At 33.5% G+C, this 11608-nt stretch overlaps 1 protein-coding gene across 1 annotated transcript in view; it reads right to left on the bottom strand.

Annotated features, from left to right (window-relative positions):
- Positions 1 to 3309: 3309 nt before the first annotated feature.
- The window catches only part of LOC122127997 (gametocyte-specific factor 1-like), a 33486-nt gene continuing 25187 nt past the window's right edge, over positions 3310 to 11608 (bottom strand). Inside the window, exon 6 of the mRNA XM_042702301.1 lies at positions 3310 to 3439. Within this exon, the coding sequence (XP_042558235.1) occupies positions 3310 to 3439 (130 nt within the window). The remainder of the gene's footprint in view (positions 3440 to 11608) is intronic.

Raw genomic sequence — 11608 nt, 5'->3', positions numbered from 1 at the left:
TGTGACAGACAGATATATATAAGCAACTCCTGCGGATAAAAAAAAACAATTCTCTGAGAGAAAACAAGACTAAATACTCCAAAACCACATGTCTTAAATGTTGTGATTTTGCCGTTGATATGAAAAACAGCTGGGTAAAACCTATTCATCTCTAATACTTTTTTTTGCTAGAAACACTTGTATTGAAGTATATTGATAACTGTTTACTTCACAAATTATGGTCACTTATAATAAGCTATAGAAATGTATAACCTTTGAAGTCAAAATTAATTTCATATTTTTCATACATTTTTCTTCAACATACAAAAACAGAGGATAATGCATCATGACAACTTTTACGCAAATGAGGAAACGGTTTTCTAAGTTATTGGTGTCTGAATTAACAAATTCCAAATTCCATTTTACAACCATCTAATACCTATTGAAAATAAGCACTTGTCTGAAGGAGGATTTTCCTTTTTCATAGATATATCGTGATTCCTATTCAGATTATAAGATCAGTATGGAGTATTATTCAGGTAACTGATTCTTAGAGAATATATGCATCACAAAGTAAAGGAATAATTGAGACTAGTAAGAGTCAAAGTTTGAGATGGGTGCTGTCATTCAATAGGTAGTAAATTTTAGTAGTACAGTGTATAGTAGCCGTGAAGCAGAGCCAGAAGACATTACACTATGACTAACACATAAAAGTGACAGTAATAAAAGTAAAATTTAAATACCCCAAAATGGAAACATGTGTTTTCTTAAGTCTAAGGAAGTAAAGAATTTTCATTATTTTACCAATGAAATAATACTGCCTAGTTGGAGAAATCTATAAGAACTACATTTGGGATGTCAGCGAGAAATGTCTCAGTCACAAACAAAAAGATGATTTACATGTCTATGTCATAGAAGTCGGAAAAGAAATCTAGGGACTGTTACCTGTCTCCTTCAGTTAACTGGATTCACCAAACCAATCAGGATGTCTATCTCCCCAGGTCAGACGATGTCCCAGTAGTAGGTTTTCCACAGCAACAGCTACTTCTCTATAATGACTTCTCTACATGGGGCCAACGCTATTGTGATGTAGTTCCTCAATCTCACTTCCGTTTTACCAACTGATAGAATTCAGCCATACTTCCGCATATGACAACGCAAGTGCTGACTTCCGGCTTGAACCCGGAAGACTATGTCCCATTTCTTTTTGGTATGAATTGTTGTACTCCAATTCAGTATAATAGAAATGTGTGAGTATTCAGTAGAGCACTAAGGTGAACGGATATGTCGCAATTTTTATCTACACACCAACTACTGGTTCTGTGTAAATTGTCCTGCCCACACATCTGTAAACTTACTATGGCTTATATAGCCACAATAAGTCATTCTTTATGTATTATTCTTTCCTTGTTTAGTTTCTTTACAAATCAATATTTTTATTAGGAGACAGTTTCACAAAAAGACTCTTAGAGAAATTAATCACCTTCTGCCAAAAACATTCCTTAGCCTTCCTTGTAGATAACATGGATCTTTGTACATATTTCTTTTAGTTCACCTTTTTGATTAAAATTAATTTAAAGTAACATTGATGTTTTCTCGGATTTCACAAAGCAAATAGTCACAAACATTAAATGAAAACAGCAAGAGAAAAATAAGTTCCCAGATGAATTTCTTCATTTATATACCATATATTTCACTTACAAAAATATTAATGTTACTACATACTATACAATAAACTATAAAAGCTATACAAAATCCTTGTGAATGTATGGCTTTAGGAATGCCTTTGCATTATTTAATCACCAATAACATAAACTACATGCAAATTTCCTGCACTATAACTTTCAATTACAGAATTTGCAACTCAAGAATCTATTGACAGGTTTATGTAGAACAACATAAATTCATTTAGATTTTAATAAAATAGGAAGTTATTATGCCAGGTTTTGGAAAGGTGTGTTGAAGCGTTTCTGATATATAAAAGGTGGTACAACATATAGGTCACATATTATGTAGATTTTGTATCATCATTTTTCATAAACACCAAGTCATTTTATTTAAAAATATGCCAAAGAGTTTTTGTTATACCCTAAGGAAACTTTGAGCATTTTGTATATCGTACTGGCAAGGATCTTCATTAACAAGTAAACAATTGGTGCCAGGGGCTTACAACTCTAATCCTAGATTTGTATTGCAGTCCAAAATGCAGGAAAACCCAGTGATTCAACTCCAAATGCTTAGAAAACCCAAGAGTGCACTATCCTAAAATAAGTATGTATAGGAACAAACTAGCGTAAATTAAACTATTTGATGATATAATAATGAGGCCAGGATGTTTTTGGTCTATAAATTTGTCTGTTTTGAATAGCTGTTATTATCATTTTTTTTTTTTGGGTCCGGTCGTGAGGCCTGAACTCTGGGACTGGGAGTTGTCCCTCAGTTCTTCAGCTCAAGGCTAGCGCTCTACCACTTGAGGCACAGCACCACTTCCGGCTTTATTCTTTTTGCTTATGTGGTGCTGAGGAATCGAACCCAGGGCCTCGAGCATGCAAGGCAAGCGCTCTACCACTGAGCCACCTTCCCAGCCCCTTGAATAGCTGTTTAATGATTCTGAGGAACTGAAACATTTCAGTATTTCTATCGGTAGAAAAATATAAAAAATGGTTTAAGATAATTGAAACAAGGACAGAAACTGGTGGCTCATGCCTCTAATCCTAGCTATTCAGGAGGCTGAGATCTGAGGGTGACGGTTCAAGGCAAACCTGGGCAGGAAAGTCCATGAGACACTTATCTCCAATAAAGCACTAGAAAACTAGATGTGGTACTGTGGTTCCAGTGGTAGAGTGCTTGCCTTGAGCTGAGGAGCTCAAGGACAGCACCCAAGGAAATACTTCAAGCCCCATGACACACCAAAAAAAAAAAAAAAAGATAATTGAAACTAACCGACATGGGAGAGAAAAATAAAAGACCATGATTTGTCATTAAATGGAGGATCTGGAAACATCTCTAAATAAAATAAAAAACATGGACAGATAAGGAAAGGAAAGTGTGGCACTGCTTGATATCTCAGGAAGTTAATCATAAACACCAAAGCAAAGCAGGAAACCTCTCTGAAGTAGATACAAAGGATTCCCATCAGAGGGCTTCTCAAAAGTAATGATGAAGGTTTGTAAGGTCTATCATGTGTGCTTGGGATTTGACAGTGTTCATGTAAGAATCATTATTTTAGTACTCTAAGGAAATCTTGTGCTTCTGTCAATTGAATCAAATTCTAAGACATTATCCCACTTCTTCTTATGCATGAATGAACTCCAATATATTTCAATTGTATTAAAATTCAGTAAATTTGGTTTCTACATAGAATTCTTCCTGGTATTGGCCAACACCCACCCTGATGCTCATTGGCATGCTTTCTGTTAAGCCAGCAGGGTTTTCTCTGCCTTCCATATATTCCAGTAGGCTACAATGCACAAGATACTTTTATTGAAAACTTGTTTAAGTGCAAGTAATAGAAAAAATTTAGACATAAGGTCTGAAAGAATTAAGCACATTTTACAGATGGAGTAGACTTTGACTGGTTTTATTGATAGAATTTGCCTAATGATAGTGTACCATTTTTAATTGTCATTATCATTAGGCAAATTCTATGAATGTAACTAGATATATATTGTAATGATATAACTATGTATATAACTAGATATTATTTCTACTGAAGAAATAGTAAAAACTCACTGAATTTGTTTTCTAGTAATTGACATTCAAGCATTTATGAAAGTTTTCAATTTAAATTAAAACATTTGGACCAAAAGTGCACACAGCCTTACCAAAAGGGAAAATGAATTAATGAACCATTTCCTTTGTGGCAATAGTAGACTCAGAATTACAGGGAGCTATGTGATACATTGTCCCAAACTCGATCCTCAACAATCACAATTTTCTGAGGAAAACATCCATGAACTGATTTATGTTAGAGAAATTATGTTCCCTCTAAAATGGAGACATGCAAATGATTCTCAATGAATATACTGACATTCAGTTTCTTGTGAGGAAGTTTTGTGCCTGGACAATAGTATTGCACATACTCACAAAATATAGTCATTGATGGTTCCTCTACTGATGAAACATAGGCTCCTATTTTCCTGCAATGATCCCTTTTGGAAAATGGAGAAATTTACAAGCAAGGATTTGTTTCCTTATTTACATTTATTACTGTATGAAAGGGCAGAAATAGTCTCCTCTATTTTCAGAAATTTTCACTATAATATGCCTTGTGACACTTTGCTCCTTCCTACATTGATTCCTTGAGACTTTTACAGTCTCTACTAAATCCAATATGAATAGAAAATATTGAGATTCACACATAGACTCTCTTCACCAGGAGATCAAGTCAATATTCATGTTGAATCAATCACAAGAATTGTATTTACATTCAAATGTTTCTGCAAAGATTGCACATAATGTTTTACATCATTCATTACCAAAATTACTGCTGTCTAAATATGCACATCGTCAGATACAACCTGGTTTCAAAACCACCATATATGTTGACCTTCTTCTGAATTCACATTTCTAACCTACCCAGATGCCCCTCAGTAGATGAATGGATCAAATAAATGTGGTATATATACACAATGGAATTCTATGCCTCCATCAGAAAGAATGACATTTCCCCATTTGTTAGGACATGGAAAGACTTGGAAAAAATTATATTAAGTGAAGTAAGCCAAGCCCAAAGAAACAATGATCCCATGGTTTCCCTTACTTGCAATATCTAGTATATGTATGAGTCAAGCAGGAAAGATCAGATAAGTTGATGTTAGGAAAATGAACCCTTAGATAAGTATTTAATTCTTTTTTCTTTCTTTCATGCTTTTGTATTTAACTCACTTACAAGATCATTTCCTTGTAGCTTGGTATGTCCCTCCCCCACAGTATAACCCCTGCTTTCACTAAATTTGATGTCAGTATAATTTGTGGAGGAGATGGGGAAAACCAAGTCATTTATGGATACAGGTGGACCCGATGCAACTATGAGAAGTACACCTAGTCATGTCAAAAACGAACTTTACAACTTTGGTGTGGGGGGGGGGGTAGGTTTGGTGAGGGGGCGGAAGGAGCCAGGAAGGGATGTGAATGGTAAACAAAGGAGGAGGCTGCAATGCTTGATAAGAAATATACTCATTATCTTGCCCATGTAATTGTAACCCCTCTGTATAGTATGTTCACAAAAAATTAAAATTAAAATTAAAAAAAATATATAAGAAAAGAGAAACTTCTCCGAAGGGGAAAGAAGGATGGCCAATAGACACATGAAGAAATGCTCAACCTCCCTAGCCATAAAAGAAATGCAAATCAAAACAACATTGAGATATCACCTCATCCAAGTTAGAATGGCTAAAATCAAGAACTCTAATAACAACAGATGCTGGAGGGCATGTGGACAGAAGGGAAACTTACTGCATTGTTGGTGGGAGTGTAAACTTGTTCAACCACTTTGGAGAGTAGTATGGAGATTCCTCAAAAGACTCCACATAGAGCTTTCCTGTGACCCAGCAATCCCACTTTTGGGCATTTACCCAAATGATTACAAACAAGACCACACTAAAGCTACCAGCACGACTATATTTATTGCAACATTATTTACTATAGCTAGGATATGGAACAAACCCAGATGCCCCTCCATAGATGAATGGATCAAGAAAATGTTGTATATAATACACAATGGAATTCTATGCCTCCATCAGAAAGAATGACATTGCCCCATTTGTTAGGAAATGGAAAGACTTGGAAAAAATTATATTAAGTGAAGTAAGCCAGTCCCATAGTAACACAGGTCCCATGGTTTCCCTTATTTGCACTAATCTATTATATGTCTGAGTCAAGCAAAAAAGGTCAGGTAAGATGATGTTAGGAAAATGAACCCTAAGATATGTATTCAAATGTTTTTTTTTTCTTCCATGCGATTGTTTCTAACACATTTATAAGATGATTGCTTTATTGCTTTCTATGTCCCTCCCTCACAGTATAACCGCTGCTTTCACTGTATTTCATGTTGGTATAATTTGTTGAGGGGAAAGGGAAAATCAAATAGTTTAAATAGAGATACAGGTGGACCTATTGCAACAATTAGATGTACAAGTCGTTATGTTGAAAATGAACTTCACAACTTTGGTGTAGAGGTTGGGGAGGATTGGGGGGGTACGGAGGGAGGATGAAGGGATGGGAAGAGGAAACAAAGAAGTAGGCTACAATTCCTGATAAGAAATGTACTCATTGCCGGGCGCTCGTGGCTCACGCCTGTAATCCTATCTACTCAGGAGGCTGAGATCTGAGGATCGCGGTTCAAAGCCAGCCTGGGCAGGTGAGACCGTGAGACTCCTATCTCCAATAAACCACCAGAAAACCGGAATTGGCGCTGTAGCTCAAGTGGTAGAGCGCTCGCCTTGAGCTGAAGAGCTGAGGGACAGCTCCCAGGCCCAGAGTTCAAGCCCCACGACTGACAAAAAAAAAAAAGAAATGTACTCATTATCTTGCCCATGTAATTGTAACCTCTCTGTACAGTATTTTCAAAATAAAATATAATAAAAAAAATTGGGTTGAGCATGGTGATGTGTGGCTTACATTTTCTAGCTACTAAACTTTTAAATAGTACAAGCGATATTATGATTTCATATATTAACGTACTTGTACTATTTGTGATAATTTTCTCTGCTTAAATATGATAATATTAGTATTCCAAATGTGTGTATGTCGTTTATGGGTGTGTATATGTGGTCTTTTTTTGTGTGTACTTGGAGATCAAACCATTGTTTCCTATATGCTTGGCCAATGCTTTACCACTGAGCAATCATGTCTAGTTATTATCTAATTTGTGTTTAAATTATGACTTTAAATTTTTTCATTCCAAGTGTGTTTTTTGTCAAAATTATGATAAAATGTGGTCCAAATTCTATCTACATTAGCAATTTTTATTGTTATTTAGAATATTTTCACTGCCTTACTCTTGTGTTTGTTATAGATAAAGGTTTTATTTTGCTTTTTTTCTCTCTTCATTTTTTTTTTAGACTTTACTTATTCTTCCTCTAATTTCTTTGGAAATTATCATATTCCAATTACAATTTCTTTACACTGTAACAGGTAAAGAACTGTAAAAATGCTTCATTTTCGGTTTCATTTTATAATTTATCTGACTCTCAGTCCAAACTATTAGGTGGAATAAAAAGAAACGATTCAGGTCACTTTGATTATTTTCCTGCTTCACTTCTCTGAAGTCCTTCTGTTTGTTGAAAAACATACCGATGACATATAGCTCCCATGTGGTCCATTATTCTATCCCCTCTGACTCTCCTCTGTTGTACTGCTCAAATCTGTTATCATTCAGCTTTATTATGCTATAGCATTATCTAAATCTTAACCATTCCTAAATTAATTTTAGTTATTTAAAGCATTGTCTAAATACATTTTTCTATATATAATATCTGGGGCCTTGTGTTTTCACAAGGTGCAAAATATGAGTTACTATCAAACATCCAGATATCTCTGTAAAATATTGGTCCACGTGCTCTATAAACTCATATGTAAATTCTAGGAATACAGGACTGTCACAAGTCTTGTGAAATGATGTAGCATGAACACTCATACTAGATTCAAATCTTTTTACCATGTTTAGGAGTGAAGACAGCATATCTCTAATATAAGAACAGACAAAGAGAAGAATGTAACAGATTTGTCAAAAATAAATTCTTGCAAAGAAACAGATTCCATGATTTCCCTTGTTTGCAATTACTAGTATATGTGTGAGACAAGCACAAATGGTCCAATAAGATGACGTTAGGAAAATGAGCCCCAAGAAAAGGATTCATTTTTTTTCCTTCTTGCGATTGTTTCTAACATATTTATAAGATGATTTCTTTGTTGCTTTGTATGTCCCTCCTCGACGGTATAACCCCTGTTTTCACTGTATTTAATGTTGGTATAATTTGTGGAGAGGAAGAGAAAAAAAAATGTTTAATAGAGATTCAGGCGAAGTCATTGCAGCAATGAGATGTACAAGATGTTATGTTGAAAAACTATCTTTATAACTTAGGCTGGGGATGGGGTAAGGGGGATGGTTGTGAGGAAGGGGAGGGGGGGGGTGGGGTAGTGGTCGGGGCAGAGATGGGAAGGGATGTGAAGGGGAAACAAAGGGGGAGGCAACATGCTTGATAAGAAATGTACTCATTACCATGCCCATATAATTGTAACCCTTCTGTACGGTATTTTCACAATAATAAATAAATAAAATAAATTCTTGGATTTTTGGTCAATAGACTTTGAAAAGAATGTCATGACTTTAAAATAAAAATAGCATCTTAAATGCTGCCCCGCTTAAATTGTAAAGTGCATTGTACATCTTATTATTGCAAGGTCCCCTTGTTTTTCAAGCAAAGTAGAGAAAAGCAATTGGGGCGGGGAGAGGAGAGGCAATTGTAGTCGTGGAGATGGGAGGGTAGGGATCTTAGGGGAAAAACAAAGGAAGAGGCAACAATACTTGATAAGAAATGTACTTATTGTTTTTCTCATGAAATTTAACCCTTCTGTACTGTATTCTCACAATTTAAAAAATTTGTTAAATAAAAGTTTAAAAAATATAAGAGCCAATAGCATTGAAAAAAAATACACAATAACATTGATTTATTCATGAAAACAAGAAATAAAAAAAATAATTCCACTTAAGGGACTCCAGTACTAATATATATGAAAATGATCCTGCATGCCAACATCCACTGATATTTTAGAACTTTAATTTCTATGAACATATGAAAACTAGAACAAATATAGAAATACAGTCTTAGAGTGAACCAGCCTTGGAATCATTTCCTTAATTGTTTTGAAATTATAAAAAAAAGCGATTTCCTTTGGAAATCATTTAAAAATGTTTATTATCTATAGTAATTCAAATACCAATCAATATAAAATTATTATATAATCATTACAAACATTTTCATACTACCATAAACTAGAATAAAAGACCAGTCCTAATGTATTACCTACATATCATTATTCTTAGGTCCTAATCATTACCTAAATATCTTAAACAATCTACATAGTCATGTTTTTAACATAGACGTAAATAAGCTATAGTTTTTCTGTAACATTTTCCCGAGACATATATTCATGTTTCTAAGAATTGTTTACAGCAGTTAAAAGATACTTTTGTGAAATTAAGGAGATACATTCTGTTGTTATTGAGATGTTGTTGTTTTGGGTTGAAGGGCCTGGGCACAGTCCCTGAATCATTGGCACTTGGTTTGATGTACTTTTTAAAATTTTATTTATGTTTAAAGATTTTGCTTCACTATAAAGTATATCTTTCTACACATAAAACTAGATATGTGTACATATTACTGATGACAAATTCTCTCTGAAAATGTATGTTTTTCTACACATAAAATTATATATATGTATATATATATATATATATATATATATATGTATGTATGTATTTCTGAAGACAAACTCCCTCTAAAACTTTTATGCTAACTTTTTCATTTCAGACATAAAATCTATGTTTCTAAAAGTTTCATAGAGTTCAATAGAAATTAGATTTTGTTACTTTCAAGAGAATTTTAGATATACACATGATGTTGTAGTAACATTTATAGTATATTACATGAAAAAAAAACTGTTTAACTCAAATATCTGTGTGTAGTGACAGAAAGAGAGGAAGTTAATTCATACTGGTTAGGAATTTTCAATGCTTCAAAAAATCTGTTCAATAATTTGTTATTTGCATACAGTCAAGCTACTTGATATGGTTTAGTTTTTTTGTTTCCTTGTTTATTCAAAATTTTAACATGACTGCATTCATGGTGGTAACATTAAAATTAATAATTAAAATATAATAATAGCAAAATTATGGACACATACTAGACTTTCAATAAATGGCACTTATGACGCTAATAATAATTATGATGAATATGATTATGACCACAGTGACTATCTTGACAATGTAAATATTGTGACTGAAAATGAAAAACTTTTAGACATCTTTGAAGCTAGATTTCCCACATTGAATACATGGGACTAAACAACTCAGATTGCATAAAATAAAATTAAGATTAGAGTTTCAACATCAAGAAATATATTCACATCAGATGGTAGAGATTGTGGAAACTCTACTGCTATTCCTGTAATTTCTCTAACGTATACTCTTCTTAGTGGTATTGTTTCCTCATAAATAAAATGGTTTATTTCCACATGTTGACTATCCCACATAAATAATATATATTATTTATATAATATATTAGATATATAATAATATGTAATAAGCTGAATGCTTCTCTTGTCAAATGATCTTATTTGTTCTAGCTTTGGAACTTAGGAGAAAGGCTTTCAACAAGCACACAGCCAGTGCCTTCGTTATATATCCCAAGATGGTAACCACACATGCCTCATGCATGCTTCATTCATTAGGCAGAAATCCTTGTCAGTATTAGTTTCTATCCAGAAATTAATGTATAAAACCTAATGCAGAAAACCTATGTATAAAAAATCTATGTATAAGTTTATGAAGAACAGTTGGCAACATATAGAGCAATAAGAAAAATTTTGAAGGACAAAGATTTAGTTTTCAATTAAATATCATTAATTCAAATAATACTATCATATAGATACTATTCACTAACCAATATTTTCCAATGATATATTAAGAGTAAGTTCTATAAACTGTAAACACATGATACAATTTACAAAATGCCACTTAAATATCTGTAGTTGCCTTAAAGGAAAAGAGCCTTAGATCCAAGAAGTAAAATTTATTTTTATTTCTGCATGAAACCATCTGTGATATTGTATAAAACAAACTGAATTTGACTCTTATTTGTGAGTTAAGGTGGAAAATGTAAGGACTCTTCACTTTTCTTTTTCTTGCTCTAGAAGTCAACAAATATATTCTTCAATATTTCTGGTACCTTACATACATTTATAAATGAGAAATGTAAGGTCAATGGTTAATGTAGTTAATAAATAATAATACTAGAATTTGTGTATGAGTTCTTCACTCTTTGTGCTTAAAATCAGAGTAATTTGGTGATAGGACCAATATGAAAACACTACAGGGGAAAATAAAAAACATAATTTGTAAAAGGTTTTTTTGAACTACATGACCATTGATGAGTACTTAAAAGAGGTTGCTGTTAGTAGAATGGAAAGGAGTACAACATACAAATCCTATTTGTGACAGAAACTGAGAATATCTTGATCATTCATCTTATCTAATGGGCACAAATAGCAGGATATCCGGGTAAGAAGAAATTTAAAGTGCTTCTACATTTCTGGCCAGGCAACTGTGTTAGTGAGATTCTTGGCGGTAAGGATTACAGGTGGAAATCATGGATTTAGGGGGGAAACTCTCTTATAGTTCTAAAGTTTATACTAAACAGATGCAAAGATTAGTGTGTACAGACATCATTAAAATATCCAAGACCGTGAATATGAAAACATAATTAAATAGGGGCATTATTAAACGGTAAAGGAAAAGCGAAGTTCTGAAGTCAGGGTGAGCACGATGAGCACCTGTGTGGACATGATTGGCAGAAAGATGTATATATGGAAACTGGAAAAAATAAAAACAAATTTAGAGAAGGAA

This window comes from Dipodomys spectabilis, unplaced genomic scaffold, assembly GCF_019054845.1.
Source record: "Dipodomys spectabilis isolate Male_0828 unplaced genomic scaffold, ASM1905484v1 ptg000319l, whole genome shotgun sequence".
NCBI classification, from domain to species: Eukaryota; Metazoa; Chordata; class Mammalia; order Rodentia; family Heteromyidae; genus Dipodomys; species Dipodomys spectabilis.
Note: the sequence above shows the minus strand (reverse complement) of the source record. Positions and strands in the feature narration are given on the sequence as shown.